At 38.6% G+C, this 24,789-nt stretch overlaps 1 protein-coding gene across 8 annotated transcripts in view; it reads left to right on the top strand.

Annotated features, from left to right (window-relative positions):
• ATXN7L1 (ataxin 7 like 1) overlaps positions 1-13,895 on the top strand; it is a 118,607-nt gene extending 104,712 nt beyond the window's left edge. For 7 of the 8 annotated variants that reach the window (XM_069801822.1, XM_069801820.1, XM_069801824.1 and 4 more), the window contains 4 exons: positions 1,497-1,618; positions 4,806-5,760; positions 9,897-9,971; positions 13,283-13,895. In XM_069801822.1, the coding sequence (XP_069657923.1) occupies positions 1,497-1,618; positions 4,806-5,760; positions 9,897-9,971; positions 13,283-13,324 (1,194 nt within the window). In that variant the 3' untranslated portion in view covers positions 13,325-13,895. The other variant, XM_069801821.1, reaches the window with a different exon arrangement.
• The last annotated feature ends 10,894 nt before the right edge of the window (positions 13,896-24,789 follow it).

Here is a 24,789-nt window from a genome sequence, read left to right as displayed (position 1 = left end):
ACACAGAGAATAAGAATTATTATAGTCCATATAATACTATGAAATGCAGGAACCTCCTGCTTCATTGGTACTCTTGTATTCTACTTTGGTTTTGCTGACTGCTTCTCTGTGAGTTAAAAACTAAAGGCTCACTGCATGTGCCTCCACACAGTTTAAAACATAATCTAAGTGCAGCCAGTTCTTGTACAGGCATCATGAGTGAGGCATGGCTGTCAATAGCCATTTTGTTTTGGGATCCTAGTTTTGTACCAAGGCAAATCCCACTGACTCATCTGTTCTTTGAAATCTTAGCATCTCTCAGCTGAAGCAGTTACTGATAGTGCAACTGTTCTTAGTCCGTATCAACGTGAAGTCAGAAAAAAATGGTTTAAATTGCCTTCAGCGCAGTTCATGCTAACTTGCTAAATTTCATATTGAAGTAGACTGTTTTCCTTACGAAGTCCCTTTCCCAGCTAGGCCTTAGTAGTTGACGGGAAAAAGGCAGCAGCTTCTTAAACTACGTCTTAGTGGTAACTGATCTGTGTCACTGGGAGGTGAAGCTAGTTTATCAACTTAGGTGTGGTTTTAATTAACCTGTTTAACCTTGTCATGAAACAGACTTAAGATGAGCAGTTACAGTCACCACTCACTGTCCATTAAGCTGGAAAGGATTTTAAACAGATGCTTTTCTACTGCATCAGTAGCTTCTGCTCTCAGCCAGAATTTGTGTGACTTGGTCCCTGCATGATTAAGAGTTGTCTTGTTTTCTGAGGATGATTTATAACAGGTTTCTCTCCCACAAATAGGTGTTGCGGCAGTTCTCTACGTAATGTGAGATCAGTAAGACTGAACTGAAGAAAGGGTAGATTCCTGATCATACCATTTCAGTGTAGACTTTTCAGGATGTGCTCCAGAGGAAGCAGTGCAAATACTCCTGAGCTCTGCAGAATTCTCAAAATATTTACTACTCCTCTAGATGATTTTCATACACTGTGAAGAGTGTATCTGGTGTTCTGTTGTAGCGCAGGTGCCATGGACAATAATTTATTTTTTTACTAAAATGTCACTGGTTTGTTTGTTTATTAAATAGATACTAAAGATGCTCCCATTGCACCTTTTTCCTCTTCAGTTATTTTTATTCCTGTTACATGATTACGCAATTTAATGTGCACAGAACGGTGTAACTGCTTTTCTGAGGCAGTATTATTAGCCAGAATTGCTTCTTTAGCAGTACCTCAGCATTTATATTCTTTCCCTGTAAGACCTGATAGGTACCTGATAGTAAACTGACTTGTTAGTGAAGTATGAAGTATACTTTACACTAAAATGAAACATTATGCACATATTTCATATATCATGCAAAAAGTATTTATGCTGCAGATAGTGAAAAACACCTTTTTAAAGGTGTTTTATATGCATGATACAAATTACAAAGGTTCCTTGGTATATAAATTATAATTATTTTATAATGTAGAAACATTTTTTTATAAACAATGTTGAAATATCTTTTCTTTCAGTTTTGCTCATATGGCAGTCGCTTAATGGGAAGAGGGTACTACGTCTTTGACCGAAGATGGGACCATTTTCGATTCGCACTAAACTCCATGGTAGAAAAACACTTGAACTCACAGATGTGGAAGTAAGTGGGATTTTTACACTTGGTGGGTACTTTAACATTTTTAATTCTGTGAAACTTCTAAATTAAACACTCCATGGGAAGCGTTTGTAAAATTACTTCTGTATTAAGGCATAGCAGTAATACGAGTACAAATTTTCTCTTCCCTGTTAAGGAATATGCAGCACAACAGGACAATCTCCTATTCTGATGTAAACTTCTTCCAGATTTTGGCCTTTTTTTAAGTCCCTTTGAATCTGGGGAGGAATAATCCAGTAGTTCTGTTAATATTACTTAAAAGCATTAAAGCTCAGTGTTTTCTGGGTTTGGAGATATGTTTTGGTATCGTATCATTTTATAACACACAGGTTAGATTTTACGTAGATTTTTATACCTGCATCATGCACCCGTATCGCCCATTCAGACTTTGCTGTTTAAGACTCATGTGTTGTAAGATAAGGAACTTGGTATACATTGCCTGTGCGTAAGATGGAATATGATAGTTTTTTAGTCCATAGTGCCCTTACTGGCTTTGGGGTCTTAAAATTCTGATTATTACTCACTATTGAAGCACCTCTATATCACATACGCAATTTCCAAGCACTATACGCTTTGGCTACATAGATACATAAAAATAGACTGCACTTCTAAAAAAGATGCTAATTCTTTAAAAAAAAAATAAAAATACTTGAACAGCTCATGGCATCTGCAGATAGGATTGATTTTTTTGGGGGGTATTCTGCTACAGAATATGCATTCTTCTTCCAATGTAATGACACTAAAGTGCAGTGTTTCATGTCACTGTTTATTATCAGGACTGTGTTATATTCATTGGATGCCAGCCATTAGATAAACAAGGTTTGATTTTTATTTAAATATTTTTTTGAAACACTAAAGCTTGGCTTGTCTGACTAACCTGGTAACTTGATGGTAACAGTGCTACTGTGCTGGGAGACATAGTTTGGAAATGGTTGGGTTTGCCGTAAAAGGGCCAGTTTCATGTCTGTTTAGAGGCAGATCATGTTTGATCTGCAAGGGGTTCCTCTCTTCTACTTTGTCAATTTGGCTGTTAACTAGTGTTTCTTGCCTTCCACAAATAAAACTAATTTGGTTTCCTTAAATAGGAAGATTAAAACTTGTTATCTATTGACTTTGTTTGTCAGGAGAAAAGATACTCAGGCATCTAAGAAAATGTGTCACTAGTATCACTACTATCATGAAAAACAAAAATAACCTCTGTAGTAGCTATATGATACAAGAAATAAACAGGCCTCATCCTGCTCCCACTAAATCCAATTGTAAATGTTTTCCCAAATTCTAGCTGTTTTCTGTAATCTCTAATATTTTAATAAATTCCATCCGTACTTACTTGTCTGTGTAACACAGGAAGCTCGCAGTGCTTAACCCCTATTGTATTCTTCTACTGTCCTCAACCCTCCTCTGGACTGATCTTTTCCTGTCTTCCCCAAGCAGGGGTATGCATAAAGCTGTTCTTTTATAACCAGCGCTAGTGCAGCTCTGTAGCTGTGGCTCATCCAGTTGAGATAAAGGGTAAAAGGATGCAAGGCCATATGTTGAGAACAATAATAACATTTACAAAGTACTTTTATCCCTTGTTCTCAAAGTACCTTACAAAGGTGGGTAAGAATTATTGGCCCTTCTTTAAAAAAAACCCTGAGGAATGGATCTGAGAAGCAGCTTTGTTTGTGTAGCAAGTCACAGGCAGTAGGACTTCCTCACTTCTGGTGGCATGGACTGTATGTAATCCCTTATGTAATTGTAGCATAAACAGTGTTCTGTGAGAGTCTCCATAGGAAGAATACCAGGAGAGAACACTTGTAATTAGGATTTCATTTATGATAAACAGCACAGCCAGTGCTGCTCTTTTATCATACTTCTTTGAGGGCAAGAGTAAGCCTTTAAAAACTGAAAAGGTGTCAGTAGTGAGGATAACAAGGGCAGAGTTATGGTGATGTACAGCTTCTTAACAAAGAGAAATAGGATTAAACTGTGAATTAAATTTTAGTCTAAATAATGAGAAAAGCTCAGATGATAATTTTCCAAGAGACATTATGGAAGTCTGGTTCTTTGTTAACAGTGGACTAGATAAAATAATAGAAGATGATGGCTGAATAGAAAGGAATTTGAATGTGTTCTACTAATTTCACAGGTAATATTACTAGATCATATTCTCAGAATAGTATTCAAGTAGTTATAAAGCTTATCAAGCACTGTTTAATATTTTGTCAATTTTTCAATATCAGTGAAATTACTCAGTAACTTACCTAGTTAATCCCGTCTAACCAGCTCCCAGATGAGCTGTTGGGAATAGCACTGCATTTGGAAAGGGATGAGCTTTCCTCCTTTCCTCTTTAAGCTCAGTGATGAAATGCTTCACAACCCCCCAAACTGGCTCATTTACTATGCTCATCAAATCTAACCTGTGAGTTTAGGTTGATATTGAAACTGTTCCACAACTTGAACTTTCAAGCAAAACATACGCAATGAATGAAACATAGTGATTAGAATGTTTGTAGATCCCACCATCAGGCATTTAATTTGCATTTTTTAATTGTTTGGTAAAATAGGAGAGGAATAATGGAAATTAAATTTGTAATAAAGTGATTAAATTGTAACGCTGTACTTAGTTGCTACATGGGGCACTTGTGCTGAAGTGGAGCTCAGTTCTGGTTTAACTGAGTTACACAGTTTAGGGCTCATGTGCCATAACAGAATTTTATAGAGAAAATTACGCTGCATAGTTCTTTACCTAATCATCTTCTGTTAGGTCTCCAGTGCCTTCACAGATTTAATGTGCCTTATTTCAAAATTAATTTTTAGGAATATTACTTCATAATCCAGCTTTCCTGAATCTTTACAATATTAGAACACATGTGGTTTGCATTTTGCTGTTTGTATTAAATCCAAAAGAACATCAGAATGGAATTGCAAGTTTAAAAAGAGGGGAAAAAAAAAAATCACAAGTAACAGCATTTTTAAGCTGTTGTAGAATGCAGAGCTGATTTTGAACTGTGAATATTAAAATATATGTGATTGGTAGAATAGGAATCAAAATTACAGTGAATTAGGTTTGCCTTTTTTAATAAGTTGGTCCTTCCCAGAAATTGTTTCTTATCTGCATTGTTCAGATGGAATTTTTTTATGTATCTAACTCTCTGCTGCTTTTTTTTTTTTTTACTTCTCTGTTTAGGAAAATTCCTCCTGCGGCAGATAGTCCCATGCCTTCTCCAGCAGCGCATGTCTCCACTCCTTTTCCAGCATCAGTCTTACAGCCTTTCAGCAACCCCAGTGCGGTGTATATTCCTTCAACACCTATCAGTTCAAGAATCACTTCTTCTTCTTACATAATGACATCAGCCATGTTATCAAATGCAGCCTTTGTGACAACATCAGATACGAATTCAATTATGTCACACACTACAGCTTTTCCTCATGTGGCTGCAAGCCTAAGTATCATGGACTCAACTTTTAAGGCGCCATCAGCTGTGTCACCAGTGCCAGCAGTCATCCCTTCCCCATCCCACAAGCCATCCAAAACAAAAACCAGCAAATCCTCAAAAGTGAAAGACCTGTCATCTCGAAGTGATGAGTCTTCAAGTAACAAAAAGAAAAAGCCGCAGTCATCATCATCATCGTCGTCATCGTCCTCGTTATCGTTACAGACAACTTCCTCGTCTTCATTTTCAGGGTCCCACAAAAAGAACTGTGTCCTGAACCCCAGTTCCACTTTGAACTCCTATCAGGCTACATCTTCCTATAACAGTATGTCTGTGCACAATACAAATAACGGAACAAGCCCACTCAGTGCCAAATCGGAGCCCTCAGGACGGACTTCCTTATCAAGTAGTTCAGCAGACTCAGTGAAACATATGAGCATGGTAGTAAGCAGTATTGACTCTTCTAATCTGTCTGTATCTTCTCTTGTGCACCACTCAGGGGACCACTCCCTGGGAGCACATAATGCAGTGTCTTCTCTACCCCTTTCTTTTGACAAATCAGAAGGAAAAAAACGTAAAAACTCTAGTTCTAGTAGCAAAGCCTGTAAAATCACTAAAATGCCTGGTATGAATAGTGTTCATAGAAAGAGCACTGCCAACCTTATTTCTGCGGTGCCAGATCCTACAAGCAGCTCCATCTCTCGGCAGGTAAGGGACTCTTCCAGTTATTTTTTTGCAGGTCATGTCTGACTTACTTGAAATATTTCATGCATTCTGAAAAGAAAATACTATGTTTGCTTCAGATTGTTTTTCATCACACAACTTACTTTCTAGGTTAATACAGAAACAAATTTGTATTTGTTTTGTAGCAATCATAGAAAGATGTTTTCAGAATTAAAAAAAAACTTTCTTAAAATATTTTTATGAGATTTTTTTTTATTCAATTAATAAAGTAGCCATTTGTATCTCTGAAAGTAAAACTGAATGTCCAGAATGGATAAATAATTTTTAGAAATTAATTTTTTATCTTAATTCTCATCTCTCTGAAATAAATTGTGTCATTAAAACAGGAAGAAAAGAGTCAGCATTTCTCTTTGTTTCTTTCCCCAAACTTGTTGCTGATTCATTTCTTAATGTTATGCAAGTCTCCTCGTTTCTCTTATGTAAAACACTTAAATCTACCTTTCCCCTGGGGAGAGTCTGAGATGCCTGACCTCAGATGCTGTTTCCTCTTTGAAACTGTAAAAGTTAAGAGATTAAGATCTTAACCAGATGACCTTTAGTGGACATTTGGTTATCTTTTATAGTGTGCATGTATTCAGAATATTGAAGTCAGTGCAACAGATAAGGTTACACACTCTTACTTAATTGTCACTAGACTTCTCTGTCCTTATATAGCATCACTGAAAAAAGTATGTGTGAAGTAAAATTTGGTGGAAAAACTGCCAATACAATCTTTATAATTATATACTATTTCATTCTGCTGCCGTGTCCAGTGCTGTGCAGTACACAGAAAACAAAGCTTGGCCCTGGCATCTGGAAGACAAAACCAGAGAAAATAGAATACCACAGAAAATCCAGAGAAGGTAGCTTAGGCAAAAACTCTCATTTCCTAAGGATATTGCACATAAAATAAAATTTGGAAATGGAGAGGGTCAGGTCTTGGGCAAGGCAATCCATAGGTAATAGCAGACAGAAACGGGAGTGGAAGAAAGGAGTAAATGAGTTCTAAAACTGGTATAGCAGACAGAATGAAGGTCTCAAAGAATGGCTTAGCAGGTATATTTTCTCTTTCTTACTTCCAGCAGAGGTGCAACTGAGATGACTTGTTTGGCTTTTAAAAATGGATAGTGGTATTGTCCTTCTATTTTAAGCCTTTTAAATTTGTCCTGCTATCAGAACTAATCTTTAAGTCACTGAAGTCAGTGAAGGATGCTGTAAATTCTTCATTCTGTCACACATCTGATTTTTGAAGTATGTGTGTGCCCAAAAAGATTAAATTGCCCTGAGATACACGATCTCAAATGGGAGGGAAAAGTAAGTACAAATTGTTACTTTGGTACAAACATCAGTAGTAGGAAATGGATTGTATCGTCTTTCCACAGTACACAGACTGTATCTGTAGCTAGTGCAGTCTGAGGAAGTCTTACAGATATATGCAGGAGGTTCTGAGTTCAAATTCTGACTCCCCTAGTGATTTAAATCTGTTCCTGTGGGACATTCCTATTCCAGTTTGTGATGTATTTCAGCATGTTGCACAGTAATGGAAGTAAATAAACCACAAAGAATCAATCAGAGGTCTTTTCTGAATATTTGTAAATATGTAATTCACACTAATATTTTTTTTCCTTAAGTAAAAGGTTAAATATATGTAATGACTGTAATGATATACAGATTTTTAAACATAATGTTTTTATATACATGTACAGGTGCATACATATATAGATGTATACATGCTTCTATGTGTGTGTATATATGTAAAAGTTGGTCACACTTTCCTCTTATATTGCTGGTCTTTGGAGCTACACTAGTAATCAAAAATAGGAGGTGAAGTGGAGTTGATTGTATTTCAGATGTCTGGCTGGCAGCTAATTGTCTTTGTGACAAGGATACCACATTGTATGCAATACAAAATAGACATTTCCTACTGTTTATTTGTGCTACAAATAAATGAAGTTTGTACCCACTTAAGCATATGGGTCAAAGAATATTACATACTCTACATGTGAATATTAAAGCTCTGGAGAATACAATACTTGAAATCACTTTTAAGCTGTGCTGTTTTGACTTGCTGTGTTCTAGAAATGCAATCACAGTAAAAATTCCACCAAAAAAAAAATCAGTATTACTTAAAATTTTGCTCCTGTTCCCTGATGTAATAGGGCAAATTAAATTAAGAAACTAAGAACACAGAAAACAGTTCAAGTGACTGGTGATAGGCTCAGGGGTTGGTTTTTTTTCTAATTTAATTCAAGTCTGGCCTGGATAGATAGTAACTGAAAGTCTTAACCATTGGGTTTTGATGTATACTTTATTTTTAAAAGAGGGGGGGAAAAAGGGGGTTGAGTTTTGGCCTCATCGTAATCCTTTCAAAATGGCGTTCCCATCATTAAAGACCCAACACAACTGGGAATCTTTCTCTCTATTTTCACTGAGTGCTGTTCAGTCTATCTGAATTATTACCCTTCTGGCCTGGAACACTGCCCTTCCAGCTCTGAATGACAACAGGATGGTAAAGCAGCTCCAAGCCGACCACAGTGCTGCAAGCTGTGTTGCTGCTTGCTTTGTGTTGGTTGTAGGAGCACTGAATGAATGAAAGCCTAAAGAGGTGTAATATTCCCTCTCATCGTTCTAGGATCTCAGCAAGTCGATTTCCTAGTGGCTATTTTTCCATTTAAAAGATGGACATGTATTTTATTGTGGAGGGGTTTTATGAATGCTAGAAGGGTGGATGTAGAGGAGAAAGGTTTGCAGGTGTGTTACGATGTTCTGAAAAGCTAGGAAAGATTTTACGAGGTCGTGCATCTTTAGTCAAGATTTGCATGTTACTACCTAGAGAACAGCTGTGGCATGCGAAACAAGTAAAGGGAACAGGGTAGGCAGAGGCCTACCCTTTTAATCTTTGGGCACCACGGGAGCTGCCTTCAGAATTGGCTGTAAATAAAAATCTTAAATATTTCTTGTGGATAGAATGTGAACAGAGAACACTGTTTTAAACAGTCGCTGAGTGAGGAAGGGCAGATATGGAAAGGGAGACAAAGGCTACCTTTGACTGTATAGATGCAATGGCAGAACAACAAATGATGTTGCAGAAGGGAAGGAGAAAACTGATGTTAGTGAAAGCCCTGCCAGCCAATGCCACAGTGCCATCTATTCAGTAAGAAACTTGCAACTGCATTTCTCACTGTTCAGAAGACAGGTCCTTGCTACCTCTCCATCAAATGTTTAAAGTTGACATTACTTGAAGTCCATTGACCTTGTGAATAACTATTCAAACTCCAGTCATCTGCCATTCGTAGGCAGGTGTCCATGGTTAATTTTTATCAGCCTTGTAACCCCTGAGAAACTACTCCTCTGACTCAACAGCTGTCGCCCCTTTTGTATCACAACAGAAATACCTACACTATGGTTATGGGTCATTGTAGAAAAACGGAAGACAGACTGCTCTTGCAGAGTGCTGTAATCTCTCAAGCATTGAAATATGCAGATTGAATAATGAAATATTTTAACTAAGTACTTTAAGATATATGTATGTGTGCTATCAATTTGCACTCATTCCCAAAGAAATTCTGTGACGCAGTAAATTGATACACTTTCAAATTTAAACCTCTGGAGTTTGATTCTTCTGGTTAATATTTGCTTTATTGAGCAATAAAAAATATGGAAGAAAATGGAATAACTTAGGGCATGCTATGGTGCTTGGGGCTTGCTTTAAACTCCCCAGGAGTCGGGCAAGTGCCCTGGGCAGGAGTCTGTCACCTTGAGCACTCTGTGCTCTCAGTTGCTGACTAGCTGTACTAAGTGACTCCAGTAACTACAGAAACTAGTATTTTGGTCTAGAGAAGCGGGGGTTTACAATCTATATTCCCTTGGTAACTGTTTCTTACATTGTTTTCTGACCTGTAATAGTATTTATGTGCCTTTTAAGAGTTTATTTAAAGTATCCAAGCCCTGAGAGATAATTATGATTCTATATGAAGTGTATCTTTTGCAATAGCAAAATACCTGTGTTCCAAATGCAAAGCAATTAGTGCCACTTTACACAGGAAAGGGAAGGCCATTACCGGCATCTGCATTCAACTGAGAAATGTGCCTCTCAATACTGCTCAATTAATGTCTTTCAGATTGGAAAAAATAGCAGTGTAGCTTTGTCACAATCCAGTCCTTCGAGTACATCAAACCCAGTACACAACAGACAAGTAAGTTGCTTTAAAAAAAAGTGTACTTAAGTAGTTTGTAAGCGGTTTTGAAATATTTTATACTGTAAAACCTTAAAATACGATTTCTTTATGAATAGAATTCTTTATAGAAGCTGTCTTTTGGTGAACTAATATTAGATTTCTCCTCTCACTTAATTTCTTTTCCAGCTATTTTACCCTCCGAGGTTTATGAATAACAAGTTTTCTGCTTTTTTTCACCACCTGTAATACACCTCAGGTTGGCTTATGTGCTGCTCACTGGCTGTTGCTTTGGTGATACAAACTCAGCAGCAGCAGAAACTGTCAGTGCAGGATCATCTAAGCTGATGTGGTTTTTCTATCCAACTTCCCCTGCTGAGCGAGATGGCACAGAGTCCCCAAATTGGCACAGGAAGGACAGCATTTAAAAATAGGCCCAAAGTGAAAGCAGCAAAGGGAGGACAGAAACAGGACAGTGAAGACAGGGCATTTGACTATTCAGAGAAACTAATCTGAAAGCATAACTAAGCTAAGTATAATCCGAGTTCCTCTTAGACTGTGAGAAGTCCTTAGTGCTCCCACCATACCTGTTTATCACACAGACTACTAGTCAGATAATTATAATAAATTCTGTAACTCAGCTTTTTTGTGAGTACAGCTGCTTGACCTGTGATCCAGCCCTCATCTGTCTGGAGGACTGATAGACTAGTTTATTTTTTTAATACAGCCCCTACTGTTTGACTCTCCAAGTTGAGTAGTTTATCAAGAACTCATTTTCAAGATCCTTGGTATGAAAAGGTTTCCCACCTCAGCAAGGTGTAGTCACAAGTAGACAAAAATTCCAGAGAATTTTTCTGTAAAACCAGTCAGTATTTTAGAATTCTGTTACATATTCTGGCTAAATTATACAGGAGTAGTTATTCCAAATGGCTGTGCTGCTTAGTTTCTGCTGTGTAGACAGAGTAAAAGAATAGTAATGATTGTAGTAATGATAACCCACAACTGTATCCCCATTAAAAATACTCTGAATCACTCACATCTTGAGATGAACCACCAAACAGTAATTTATTTTTTTTTCTCTTGGTGCTGAATGCAGAGCAGTATATGTATGGAAGAACTACTCTGAAGGGAAAAAAGTGGAAAGTTTCTTCATACTTCTAGGGACTGGCATTTTTTCTGTGTGAGACGCTGTCATCCAACTGCCAGTAACAAACATGGGATAAAGCTGTTGTGAAGTGCAAAACTGGTTTTGCTTTAACCTTCTGCTCCTGTGTTAGTATAAAATACACGCTACCAGGGAGCAGAGCTTGTTGGGTTCTGTTGCCTAGATCCCATGGGGAAAACCTAACAGTGCAAAACATTAATTCTGTGGCAGCCCTATGTAAACAGAGGCTATTGCTGAGCTTTTCAGCTGCCTGTTTCCGTAACTTTATCAAAAATAGAAGTGTTTGCTTGTTTTAAGCCTCACAAACTCTTTATTGTTAAAAATATGTTTCTGTCAGTTTGGTAGTTGAATATGGAGCTCAGAATACAAATACAAAATAAAATCAAGATGTATTAAGTTTTATTAAACTTTTTTTTTTTTTAAACTGTAACACAGGATTTTAGAATTTGGAACCATGAATAATGGTTACCTATCTAATAAATGCTTTTCACTGTCAAAATAAATCTGAGGTGCTTTGTTGACAACTTTCATCTCCAATCTAGTAGCTCAATAGTCTCTAAGTAAAATTTTAGTCTTAAACTGTGCTATAGTATTTCTTTATAAAGGTGTTATTAATTAGGTAACAGTAAGCGGATCTGCAAGTATATGCTGTGTCAGTAAAGATACTACTGGGGGAACCTGAGCTTCTTGTTTTTAATGTTAGTGGTGTTACAACCATGATAATCAGGGAGTCCAAGTGAAGCAAGGTCTGTAGGCAGAGACAATCTCTGCTATACACTGGGGTTTGTAGCTGGAAAAATCAGGCAAGTTTTCACGAATACAAGTCAGAGCAACAGACTTTTAACAATGCAGTTTGAAGTAGAATTGCAGCCGTCAAGCTAAATGTAAGTATAGAGCAGTTACTCTTGACTGTCTCCACTGTGTTACCTGGTCAGGCAACCTGTTGGGGTTGTCTGCTGGGGCAGAGGGGGAGTTAGAAGGGAGGAGAAGATGTTGTTTCTCAAGAGAGGGGAGAGAGGTCCTTAACTCAACACGGGGTTGAGTGACTGGGTGAGGATGAGGCATTCTGGAAATTGCAGTAGGCTGTAAACCCAGTCTTGTTTAAAGCTGCCATCGCCAGTGTGCAGTCCTACTGAGAAAGCTGGCTTCCCTGCTCACCTTCCGAAGGTGTCCAGTCGGACCTGAGCGGACAAGCAGCAGCGCTGTGAAAGTCCCCTGCCACCAGTAACTGGGTGTTTCTCCTTATCGAGTTGTGAGATGAAGGTGCCCCGTGGTTGTTTTGATTTCACACAAGTAGTCTCTTTTGGTCATTCGCAACAGTTGTTGAAGTACACTGTACTCTCAGCTACTCCTGTGGGGAACCGGTGGATTATAAGGGTAACTGTTGTGGGCCCGTCTGCTATCTCCCATCGCGTTAAACTCAGACGAATTGTTCTCAATTCATGTTTAATTTTAATGTTGCTGCATCTACTTGAGACCTGAACAGGGGCTTGTATATGTAAAAGCATGCCTGTTTTTCCAACCATTGTTGCTGTAATAAAAAAAATACTACTTTTCCCTATAAAAACTACTTGGTTTTTAACAAACATTAATGGAATGGTAGTTTTACAGTCAAATAATTTGTGCCCGTTAACACAAATTACATATCAAAAGCTTGTTTTCTCCATATTTTATCCTTGTTCTAGGCTTATAACTAATCAAGTGTTTTTGTCTTCATAGTGCTTTTAGGTGCCTGAATGTGTTAACACTTCAAGACCTCAGTATGCGGTAGTTTTTAAATACTGAGTAACTAGATCATTTTATTAAGGGAAGGTGACATGTATGCTGTGTGGGGATTCCTTGTGCATGAAAACATGCTGTGTAGAGGAAAAGATACTTCAGAGTTGTTGTCTAATTGCTGCTTTTTTCTTGTAATGATACACCAAGTTAATGAACATGAGATTTACCGAAGCTTACTAAAATCAGACGGTCCCAAAAGGAAATACAGTTTATTCAAAGCAGTTCCTTTTCTTAAACGTCTAATGTAATCAGTGAACAGGGAGGGAATTTAGTTCAGGGACTTGAAATAAATTCCTGCCTTGAGTTCTGTCAGACACAGATGTTATTAAAGTATTACATACTGAAAGACATTTTGTGATTTTGAACCTGGCTCTGGTTTCTCTTTTAGAAGACATCAAACCGGACTGGTAGAATAAGGACTCTTCCATAACAAGGAAAAGGAACCAGCCTATAATCTCTAGCTCTCAGCAGCCCTACTCCACAGGGTTTTTCTTTTCTATGTCCTGCAGATGGATTTAACCTTTTATGAATTTGTGGTTTTAAAGAGAATTAAATTTACAGAAAACTGTAATAGTGATTTGTTTAGTTTTTCACTTGTATTTGCCACTGATCTGTGCATTCTGCTTGGTTATGTTTCATGCCTTTTAAAGCTGTTAGCATTGCAATGCTCCCTTTGTTTCCTTACCAGAACACGGTGGACATTCCAAAAAAAATCCAGATCATGATTTGAATTTATTTAAAGGATCTCCAGATTTTTTCATTAAATAAAAATTACAGTAATTCTGTATTTAAGCTTGTCCTATGGATAAAAATAGAGTGCATTTCTTAGTAATTTGCAAACAGCTGGGGCACTGCAACTTTAGGGACTAATCCTGACTGGTGCTCTGTACCTACAGCATTTAATAATTTCAGTGGGAATTCTGAGTGTTCAGCCTCTTCCAGGATCAGGCTCTTAAGGAATCTATACTTCAATCAATGCAGAGCGGATTTTTGCACCAAACTGTAATTAATGTTATCAGGGGGCTCAACATGTAAAATCCCCATATTGTGGTGGATTTCTAGACCCTTAAGATCATAGCACTTGATAACTTCAGTAAACAGTTTGGGTTTGCGAGGACAGGAGTTGAGCAGATTGGCTTGCATTAATAGAATTGCACTGACAGTGTTTCTTATAGGATTACTGAATAATTTTTTAATAAAATATAGATTTTATAATCAGGAAGCCAATACTAGGTACTGGAACAATAGTACAGAGGAGTTAATTTTTATTTCTACAGTGTTAAAAGTGCACTTATATGCTGGTTTATTTACATCTTGGGGAAAGGCGAGAGACTGCAAATAGGGAGATTATTACTACTTTCTTTTTTAAAAAAAGAAGGCTTACGGCAAATTTTAAGACTAAAAAATGTTTAAGCAATTATAAACAAGGCTAGACCCTTTGAAAAAAGTTTAGAAATATTCTTAAAATAAATTTTTATAGTGTTAATTTTGTAATAATTTATGTTTTGCTATACTTCAGAGCTAACTGACTGGTATAGTTTCAGAAACAGTATGAAACTTAGGAAAGTTTAAGCAATGTTTATATTTTTAAAATGTTCTTTGAATTATGTTTTTATTGTACATTTCTTCAGACTGAAAAATGTGTACATATCTTTGTTATTTTTGCACAATTTTTGTCTTGTTCAGTTTTAGGAGCAGTACTATGTTGATTTTTTTAATTTATTTTGAGTTTAAAAACTGCAGGAGTTTAAAAATCTCAGTAACAAAGTCATCCTCTGTAATCAATGAACTGCTATTTCTAGTTGTTGAGGGAAAACAGTGGTTGTGAGATTCAGTGGTTGCTTCTGAGAAATAATGCTAATCAATGACTGAAGGAGCAATTTTGTAGTTTTAGGAAGCTTTAGCTTTTTCCATGCATCTTTTAATTGGAAAGCTGGAATATGGAGCCTGTCCTTCGAATGCTGCTTAAATTTTTTTTCAACTGGCTTACACTTGACAGCATTTCAGGAAAGTTAAGCACGAAGTAAAATCCCACAGTGTTCTTTCATCATCAAAGAATCATTATTTAATTATATGTATCAAAAATTTCAGCCTGAAAAGTGACATGGAAGTAAACATTTGAAAAAAATGGATACAAACTGGACCAGCCTATAATGCATTATTAGTGTAGCATTCACTTGGTAGTTCTTTTTCTTCCCCATTTGCCTGAAAATCTTGTGATTTGTTTCCAGCAATAGAGGCTCAGAAGCTTTGGTTGTTACACATACGCAATGCATAGGCCCGTCAGCCATAAAAAGCGACTTGGATAACTTGTATGCCTTCTTTTGTATTGATGTAACAATTGTAAATAGTGCTGATCGACCTTTGTAGAGAATAGTTTATACAGCATATTCTATTATTGCTGATTCTCAGTGAACTATTGTTTTAAAAAAAAGAAGAAAAAAAGAAATTTTTCTATTTACACCTTATATTTTGTTATGCTGTTGACCCATGGCACTTTAACAAAACTCTGTGGGTTTTGCATAGCTGGTCAGTCATGGGATATATTAAATAACTGTTGTTGCACAGAAATGAATTTGCACCTGCTATATTGTGCTTTCCTACTACAGATTTTAGAACCTTTTCCAGAAGACTTTTGACGAAAGCATGTCCAATCATTCTAAGAAAAAAAAAATGCCATACTTGTACAGCCAATTTCTTTTCTACAATCCATATTTTGTAACACTAAGTATTTTCATTCTTTGTCCTGCACCTTTATGTATTAGCAGTATCAAATAGAATTCATTCCATGCTTGTGATAATTGTAAGCAGAATAAATGTCTAAAGTAGGTGTAAATAGTAAATTCTATGGCTTACAGTTTAAAAAAGGAAAAACAGAACAAACTTGTATCTGATTGATACTGCCATGGTTCAACACCGGGCCTGGAGATATTCTCTAGTGAGCGATTGTATTTTTTGTTTTTTTGCTTTTTTTTTTTTTTTTTTTTTTTTTTTGTAACATGGCTTTGTAAATAAAATAATTTATATGTTTGTAAGAAACAAATGGGTTTTGTCATTATTTATCTTTGCAAAGCAAAAATGGTATGTATTGCAAGACTGCCCTTTTTCTTCCCAGAGGCTGAAATACACTGTGCAGATAGCCAGCACTCAAAATTCCATTGGTAATTCAAAAGAACTGCCCAGCTCTCTGTATAGGGCTGAATTGCTCTGGGATTATTTTTGGCATTCGTGTCTAAAATATTTCTGTACTTACATGTCAGGACACGTGTGACAATCAGCTACTGAGCTTTTTGCACTGATAAATCATTTTTAAATTCCTTTGCTTAGCTGAATGCATTTTCTCATTCCTTATCAGTGTAAGAATTAACTTTGCTACAGCTGCTAGATTTAGGAATTCTCAGTGCAGTGGGCAGTACAAATTTATAACCAGTCTCTTTATCATTGTTAATAGTAAAAATGCAACTTTTATCTAGGCATTAAGATTCTTGTTCTATGTAAAGCCTGTTCCAATTACAGATCAAGTGAGACTTAAATTGTTCATTGGCTTGTCAGCTCTGCAGAGAAGACTGCAGTTTTTTTCTCTCGCAGCAAACCTCTTCTGCAAATCTGGGGAAAATGTACATTTTTATGCTCCTTTTATGAAGTATCTGGAAACTTGGTCTTGGAGATACTGTAGGGAAGATGCTCACAATTGCGGTATGATCTTTTTTGAAAGCAAGAAATTTGGACTGCAAACTGCATTTTTGTATGCATACATTCAGAACTGGCAGAGGAGGTAGAAAGCTGCCCTGCATTACAGGAAACGGTAATCGAAGGAGGAACATTTTACCTTCTAGGTAAACATCTTTTTGTATAGTGTCTTGCGTGTTCTGTTACCTGTCACAAAAGCTAATCCTGCACTTCCTCTTTACTGTCCAATTTGTGCCTTGGTCTGAGTTGCTTATATTTTGAAAACTTTTTTTTTTTTTTTAGTCTTGAGTTTTATCTTTTCCAGTATAGAAAAACCGAATATCATGAAGTAACAGTAGATAGCAAAGTTTCATCTGATAGAGTGGTCCTCATGTATGGCTGAAGAGTGACAGCTGTGTTCGTAAGATGCTTTGCTATTTCTAGCAGCCATTAGGAATCAAAGATACAGCCAAGAAAATGCAATATTGCAGCCATGAGTTATTAGTTGGTTGCCATCATTGCCCACGGCCAGCAAAGGGCAAAGACCACTGAATTTATTTTCCAAATATGAGTCCAAGTAATTTTTTAGCACTTGCAGGTTCATTAGAGTGATTTACAAGCTGTTGTCTATTTGGAGTTGGTTTCCCCCACCCTTTTTTTGTTATACAAGTATTTTGCTTGTAGGAGTACTCTTTTGCTTCTATTATCTAACATGCTCTAAATACCACCAGTTTCAGAGGGCAGCAGATCACACTGTAACTTTTTTGTTCATTGCATTCTAGTTTTTACGCTTCTGTTTTTACCACAGAACTATTTATTTTAAAAGAAAGACATTGCTGTGTGCAACCAGTATCTGTTTTACTCTTCCAAATCTGTCAGGATTCCCAACTGGAAGAAATGCCAAATACTGATTCCAGAAATATTTGGAGGAGATTCATACAACAGATTCAGACTTCAGAACACAAGAATGTTTATTTCCTGCAAATTTTTATGCTGTTTTGCACCTTGAGTATCTCTTGAAAGCTACTACTCAAAGAAGTGCAGACCTCTTCTAAAACATACTTTCCTAAGTAGAGGAAAGATAAAGCTGATAATTCAGCAGCAGGTCCCTGTTTGCCCTTCGACTGGAGAATCCATGGTAGATGGTATGCATACTCTTGCTCTCATTTTGTAATGCATCACAAATTACATGGGCAGGATTCTTTTGTGTGTGGTTTTTTGTTGTTTATGGCTGATGTGCAGAAATATTTAGATCTAGTCTGTAATCTGCTCTCCCTACAGAAGGGCAAAGGGAAGCTTGCCAGAAATAACAATCAGGATCCCGGAGAACTTGATTTGAGGGTAAGGACACCAGTAGCAATTTGAGATGGTGCACAACATTCAGCTGCACCTTTGCAGACTTCCCAAACCTGAAAGATTTGGCTCTGAAATTGAATCTGGGTTTGATTTACTTGGAACAGTTACCAACATGGTTGATATGACAGCACAAGAGACTAGTTTTTCAGAAAGTTGTCTAGCATGAACAGAGTATATTTACAGAATGCTACAGGCATAAAGGCCTGTTGGTGTAACTACAGTGAATGGCCTGAGGAACTCATGTGTTGCAACCCTGTGAGTCCCGTGTCTGTGTCAGCTATTTCCAGCCTGGCTGCTACGGAGGCAGAGGAGGAGACAGAGTAAGCATCACTGCAGAAAAGAAACCATCATCCCTTCCCAGTGGCAAATTTACTCAGTGCTGATTTGGAGAGCTGTGTCACAAGTGAGTAGACAGGTCATTGGAAAAGGATTACTTGGGCTCAACCCTTTAGTCTTTCCCACTAGAGATGCAGCATATATAGGCCTGTCACCTTAGTTCTGCAGATACTCTCAACAGCCTATGCAAGAAACTTCCCTTCTGGTCAGCTCTATTCTTAATTTGCAACTATTTGCCTTCCTTTTTCTTTAGTTCTATCTTATTTTGACCCATAATCAGTTGGTGGGTTTTGTGCTGTGTTTTGGGGTTTGTTTTCTTCTGTTGGGATTTGTTTGTTTGTTTTAATCTTGCCTTGAGTTACTCCTTCCTTGTTAATTCTCTTTAGGATCTGTGTTTGGACTATGAAGCCTGAACAGTAATACCAACACACTGGGCTTGCTGCTTCATTATCAAGGAGACACCAAGAAGGTGCAGAAAGCTGGTTTTCACTTGTGTTATTTTGCAGAGTGCTTCCAAGGCCTACAGCTTCACACCCTGAGCATGGATGCTTCCAAAGAAAAAAAAAACATTCAAAGGGAAATGCTCCATTTGTGCTCTTTAACCTAGAACAAGCCAAGTGCGTGTTTGTTCCTGGAGTACATAACAGACTCCATGTTGGGCCTTTCATTGCTAACAGACAATTCTCTAATGCCTGTTTTACTTTGCCCCTAGCATATTATTGGACCACTTACTCCCATGACTTCCACTGCTGATCTTCCAATCCCGAACTCCTTTCATCTGCAGTTAAATATCAATGAAGCCTGAAAGATACTAGCTTCTCCATCTCAAGCTTCTGTCCAGGGCCTTTGGGCCCAAACTGGCCTTCAAAATCCCTTATGACGTTGCCAAGAAAGGAAAAGAAAAGGGAAAAGGAAATTGAAGCACAAAGCAAGTGGGTCAGCACTGATATGAACCTCTGGCTCCAACTCACCACTTGCTCTGACTTAAGGGGATATAATATTAACCTGCCAATACCTTTGAGGAGGTCACTAGGAGATCAGAGCCAGGCTCTGCAGTGCTGCATGGTGGGAAGATGAGAAACAATCGACATAAGTTGATAAAAGGGAGGTTCAGACTGGATACAAACAAGGTAAAACCTTCCTGCCATGGAGACAGTCAAGCGTTAGAACAAGTTGCTTAAGAGAGGTGGGTGCAAACTCCAACTTCCGAGGTTTTCAAACCCAAACTGGACAAAGCTCTGAGCAACCTGGTGTGACCTCAGAGCTGACCCTACTTTGAGCAGGAAGCTGGACTACAGACCTACTGTCCTATGATCCAAATGTGAAGAAAGCAATAACGATGATCTAACTCCTCTCTCAAGGACTCATCTTGTAGGGTCATTTTCTCAGAAATGCTCCCTAGGGCCTTCTTAGGGTATTTTCCTAATACCGAACCCTCTTCATTGCTCAGTCTTTATGTTATTCATTAACCAGCTTTTTTGGTAGCTGTAATTCCCACTCAGAACTGGTGACACCCAAGACCTTGTCACTGGCGTTTCTCACTCTACAATGTCTGTCCTAGAGAGAGATTTCACTGGATTTTTTTCCAAATCTCTCCCTGAGATATACTACAGAGTTTCCTTTGAATCAATTTACCTGCTTTGTTTCTAAGACAGCGCAGGATGAGGCAGAAAACTTACTGTCCACTCTAAGTCTTGTCTTTTTACATTCACAGAACCAAGCACTTAACATGTTCTCCAAGAATGCTAATCTTTCCTTTTGAGGAATTGTGAACATCTTTACACTAAGGATGGCTATCTGTGTAACAGACTAGATGGCATTATTTTCTATATCTACTATACCCAGTAATCAGCACATTCTCTATTATAGCATGTGCAGTACTGCAGCTTATATGAAGAGCATGTCTGTTCTTGACACCTGTGGGAAACCACCTACATTGACATTCACCTTCACCAAATGTTGACGCATCCAGAAGTGTTGGATTTGGTAGAGCAATGCTGACGTTACGAAGCGCTCCAAGACCTCTTCCTGGTAACCTTGCTTTTACAGGGTACTGACTGAAGTGACTACTGTTAGAGTAGACATGTGGACTTAATGGTCAAATACAGGAAAAAAAACCAGGTTACTCAATCAGTAACACGAGTCTTTGTAGATGCATAATCCACACTTACTTTTGCTTCCTAACTGCATGCCTAGCCTTTCTGTTGTTCAAAATGTCTCTCTTTGGACTGTGGGTATCAGAGAAACTAAGGCGATGGAGATGGATCTCTGATCTCCACCACCCCGTGTAGTGTGAACTTGCTCTACAGATACTGCTAGAATAAAAGCATCTGTGGCCTTAAGAGCTATGGGCTCAGAGCCACACTTAAACAGACAAATATACTACATATCTCAAAGAATGAAGACTCCTGCTAAGTAACTTCTTTTTTCGTTTTGCCTTCAGCAAGAGTCCCACTGTAGTTCTAGGAAGTCAGTTTTGTGGGTTTTCAGTCAGCTGGGAGGTGGCCGGTTCTTCAAGAGAGCTAAATCTCCTGATATTAAACCAGCCTTTTTGTGACATATTTTTAACTTCTCTTTGACTAAGAAACAGTAACTGGAAGTATTTTTCTAATTCCTGATATTAAATTTTTCCCAGTGTATGATTTTTGATGGCAGGTTTAGTCTTTGTTTTGCAGTTGACTGAGAAAAACAACATTAACAGCTTAGCCTTACAGTCACTCTTGTTCTCGTGGAGGGGACTGGGATGGCAACATGGTAGAGGCACAAGTGATCCAGGCTACTTCTGTAGTACATCAAGGACAATTTCTTGACAGAAGTGCTCAACAAGCCAAGTCTGGCTATGCTAGACATGCTACTGACACATAAGGAAGGGCTGGCTGGGAACACTGACACTGGTGGCAGCCTTGGCAGCAGTGACTACAAGACAGCAAAGCTTAAGATTCTGAGGGAAGCAAGGAAGAAAGATAAACAGTCGAATTGCAACCCTGGCATTTCGGAGAGCAGACATTGTCTCCTGCATACGTTTTGTTGGCAGAATCACGTAGAAGACTGCCCTGAAGGGCCCAGGGCAGCTAGCTGATGAAGCACAAGAACAGTCCATTCTGATATGCAGGAAGTTGAGCAGACATGGGAGAAGGCCACCATGGCTGAATGGGGAACTCCTGACTGAACTCAAATCCAAAAGGTGAGTACACAGACTGTGGAAGCAGAGGTGGGCTACCCTGGAGGCATATAGAAACGCTGCCTAGGCATGCTGAAGCAGAACTAGGAAAGCCAAAGCTTAGCTGGAGTTGGAATTAGTGAGGGATGTGAAGGACACTTTCTGTATATTGACATGGAAGGAAGGCTTAAGTAAAATGTGCGCCCCACTACGTGGGGTGAGTAACCTAGTGGCAAAGGACATGGAAAAAACTGAGGTACACTCGGTGCTGCCTTTGCTTCGGGTTTTAACCGGAGACATCCGTGCTCAGATCTTTGGGCAGGGTCTGGGGAGTGAGGTACTACCCACATCAGAGGAAGCCTGAGTTAAGGACTACTTACCCTGGACCTATACCAGTCTATGGGAAAAGCTGGGCTCCATTCAAGGATGTAGGCTGGTATCATTACAAGGCTGCTATCATCCTTGAAAGATCCTGGTGAACAGGGTACAGGGTTTCTAAGGACTGGAAAAGGCAAACGCAATGCCCGTTTTCAAGAAAGACCCAGGGAACTATAGGCTGCTCAGCCCAACTGCAATCCCAGGCAGATGATGGAACAAATTCTCCTAGAAGCTGTGTCCAGACAACATGGATTTACCAAGGGGAAACTACACCTGACCAACCTGCTTGCCTTCTGTGATTAAATGACTGCCTTCAGGTACTGACCAGAGAGCAGTGAATGTTGTTTGCTTTGACCTTAGCAAGGCTTTTGAAACCATCTGCTTTTGTATTCTTACAATAAATTGGAGAGATACAGATTCAAGGTGTGGACTATGAGGTGGGTGGAAAAATCACCTCGACAGCAGGGCTCGGAGGGCTGAGGTCAGCCATTTGAAGTCTGGTTGGTTGGTTGTTACTAGTAACATGCCTCAGGGGTTAATACTGAGCCAAATAATGCTGAAGGGTTTCATTACCATCCTGGATGTTGGGATGGGTTGCAGATTCATGGATAACAAATTAGGGGTAGGGAGGGGATTGATACAGTAGGGGCTGGGTTGTCCTTCAGAGGAAGCTCAACAGGCTAGAAAATTGGGCTCACAGGAACCTCATTAGGTTCATCAAAGACAAATGCAGAGTCCTACACCTCCGAGGGAGGCATAACCCCATGTCATTGAACAAGCGGGGTGCTGACTGGCAAGAAAGCAACTTTGCAGGAAAAGGGGATGGTGGACAAGCTGAATGTGAGCCAGTAAGGGACCCCTGGGGTGCTGAAAGCTAACCACAGCCTGAGCCGCAGCAGTAAGAATGTAGACAGCAGTGAGAGGGAACTGATTGTCACCCTCTGTTTTGGCACTTGTGACACTGCATCTGCAGAACTGTGTCCAGTTTGGGCCTCCACGGTACAAGATGCAGCATGCATACTGAAATGAGTCCAGTGGAGCGCTACCAAGATGATTAGTAGCTGAAGCAAATGATGTATAAGGATATTCTTAAAAAAATGTTTTGTTCAGTTTTAAGACAAGAGTGGAGAGGGGTCTGAGTGCTATCTTCAGCTACAAGGTGGGTGATTGTAGAAAAGATTAAGCCAGACTCTTCCTGGTGGTGCACAACAAAATGGCAAGAAGCGATAGACATAAGGTAGTGCAAGGAGAATTCTGATTAGACAGAAGGCAAAAATTCTTTGCAATGTAGTTGAGCACTGGAATAGGAACCAAGCAATGTTGTGGAATCTCCATCTTGGAGACAATAAAAACTGGGCTGGGCAAGGCTATGAACAACCTGATCTCAACTTCGAAATTAGCCCAGTTTGAGGAGGGAGGGGGCTTGACCACATGATCTCCAGAAGTCCATTCCAACCTAAATTATTCTGTCATTCTATACAGTAAAAACAAAAAAAACAAAACGAAACAAACAAAAAAAATGGTTCTGGCTGCTGAGATAATTAATACCCAGAAACTTAATATTTCTGCTGTTAAGCACTTTCCCTTATAAATGTATAGTGTAAAATTCCCTGGCAAGGAACTCGCCTGTATCTTGGAAGTCCTTGAAGATACACAATGGAAGGGTGCAGTGGAGCTCTTCCACAGCAGTTACAGAAACAGCAGGACCCAATCCTTACAGCCCTACCCTATGCTCCCTAACACCGAGTGCTCTCTAATGTCCATGTTGAGAAGGAGCAGAGGCGGGTAAAGCATTAAAGGAGCTGCTACTCACCATGTTCACTGTAAGCATATGGCAGACCTAGGCATCTTTCCCAGCCCTTATTGCTCCTGTCTCTTCCCACAGGCCGAGACTTCAGTCTTCTAACACTCCCATTTGGAAGAACATGTCCATCTGCCTGTTTTCTTCAGCAAGACAAGTGCTTGTTCTGCAACCAGAACATATCTGACCTGCAGTCCCTGTTCCTCTTCATGACAACCCTTAAGACTCCTGGTAGTGTATTTAGTCCTATGTAATTAGATAAAAGGCTTAAGTTACTAACGATATTCTGCAAAAGGCTCAGCTTCTGTCACAACAGGTATTAAGTCTTTCAACCAAATTCAATTTATATAACCTAACCACTTTAAACACAGGAAAACAGATTTGATTCTTTAGTTCTTGATTAAAACTCAATTAGCAGTATCTCTATAACAGAACCATAAAACTTTGAGATGTTTGGCAAATCCTTTCTCAGTCACCAGAAGTTCAGCTTCTCTTAAAATAGTCCATGTGAGCTTCTCACAAATTGTCCTAAACTATCATCCTTTTAGGGCTTGTATATATATAGCTGCTACTATCATCATATGAACTGAGGATAATAATTATTTAAATAATAAATACATGTTTCATTATCAGAAATTTTTTTCAAGGAAATAAATAGTACTTTCTTAACAGTGAAATAGAATTTTTTTTTTTAAATTATTCCTGGTTGTAAATCAAATCTGGATTTGCTCTGCTTAGTGATGTTTTTGAACCATTCCTCAGAGAAACACACTTCAATCTGTAATTCCTGTGTTTATTGTTAAAATGTCAGCCTTCAACATACATTTTTCATACTGGTTATCTTTGTTGACCACTAAAGGAGAAAATTCGTTTGCCAAATGCTGTTTTCTCTGTCCCAGCCACTGACTGACTGACCTACTTTTCTCTCCAGTCTTTCACTTGCTCCTTCCTTTCCTGTCAATCTTCCTATCCTTAGGTTCTCATTTTCACAAAAATATTTTCCATGTCTTTATTTCTCCACTGCTGGCCAGCGCAGTCTCCTGTTTGTACTTCTCCACGCTTCAAGCTACACTTTCTCCTATCATTCCTTTTTAGTAAAAAAAAAATTCAGTAGTACTTTTTGCAAAGTCTGTTGAAAGGCTTGGAAAAGTCAAATGCGGGAATGGGTTCAGTAACTATGAATTGTATTCATTAG

Source organism: Haliaeetus albicilla, chromosome 14 (assembly GCF_947461875.1).
Source record: "Haliaeetus albicilla chromosome 14, bHalAlb1.1, whole genome shotgun sequence".
In the NCBI taxonomy this organism is placed as follows: domain Eukaryota; kingdom Metazoa; phylum Chordata; class Aves; order Accipitriformes; family Accipitridae; genus Haliaeetus; species Haliaeetus albicilla.
The sequence above is the reverse complement of the archived record's forward strand: the minus strand, read 5'-3'. Positions and strand labels throughout refer to the sequence as shown.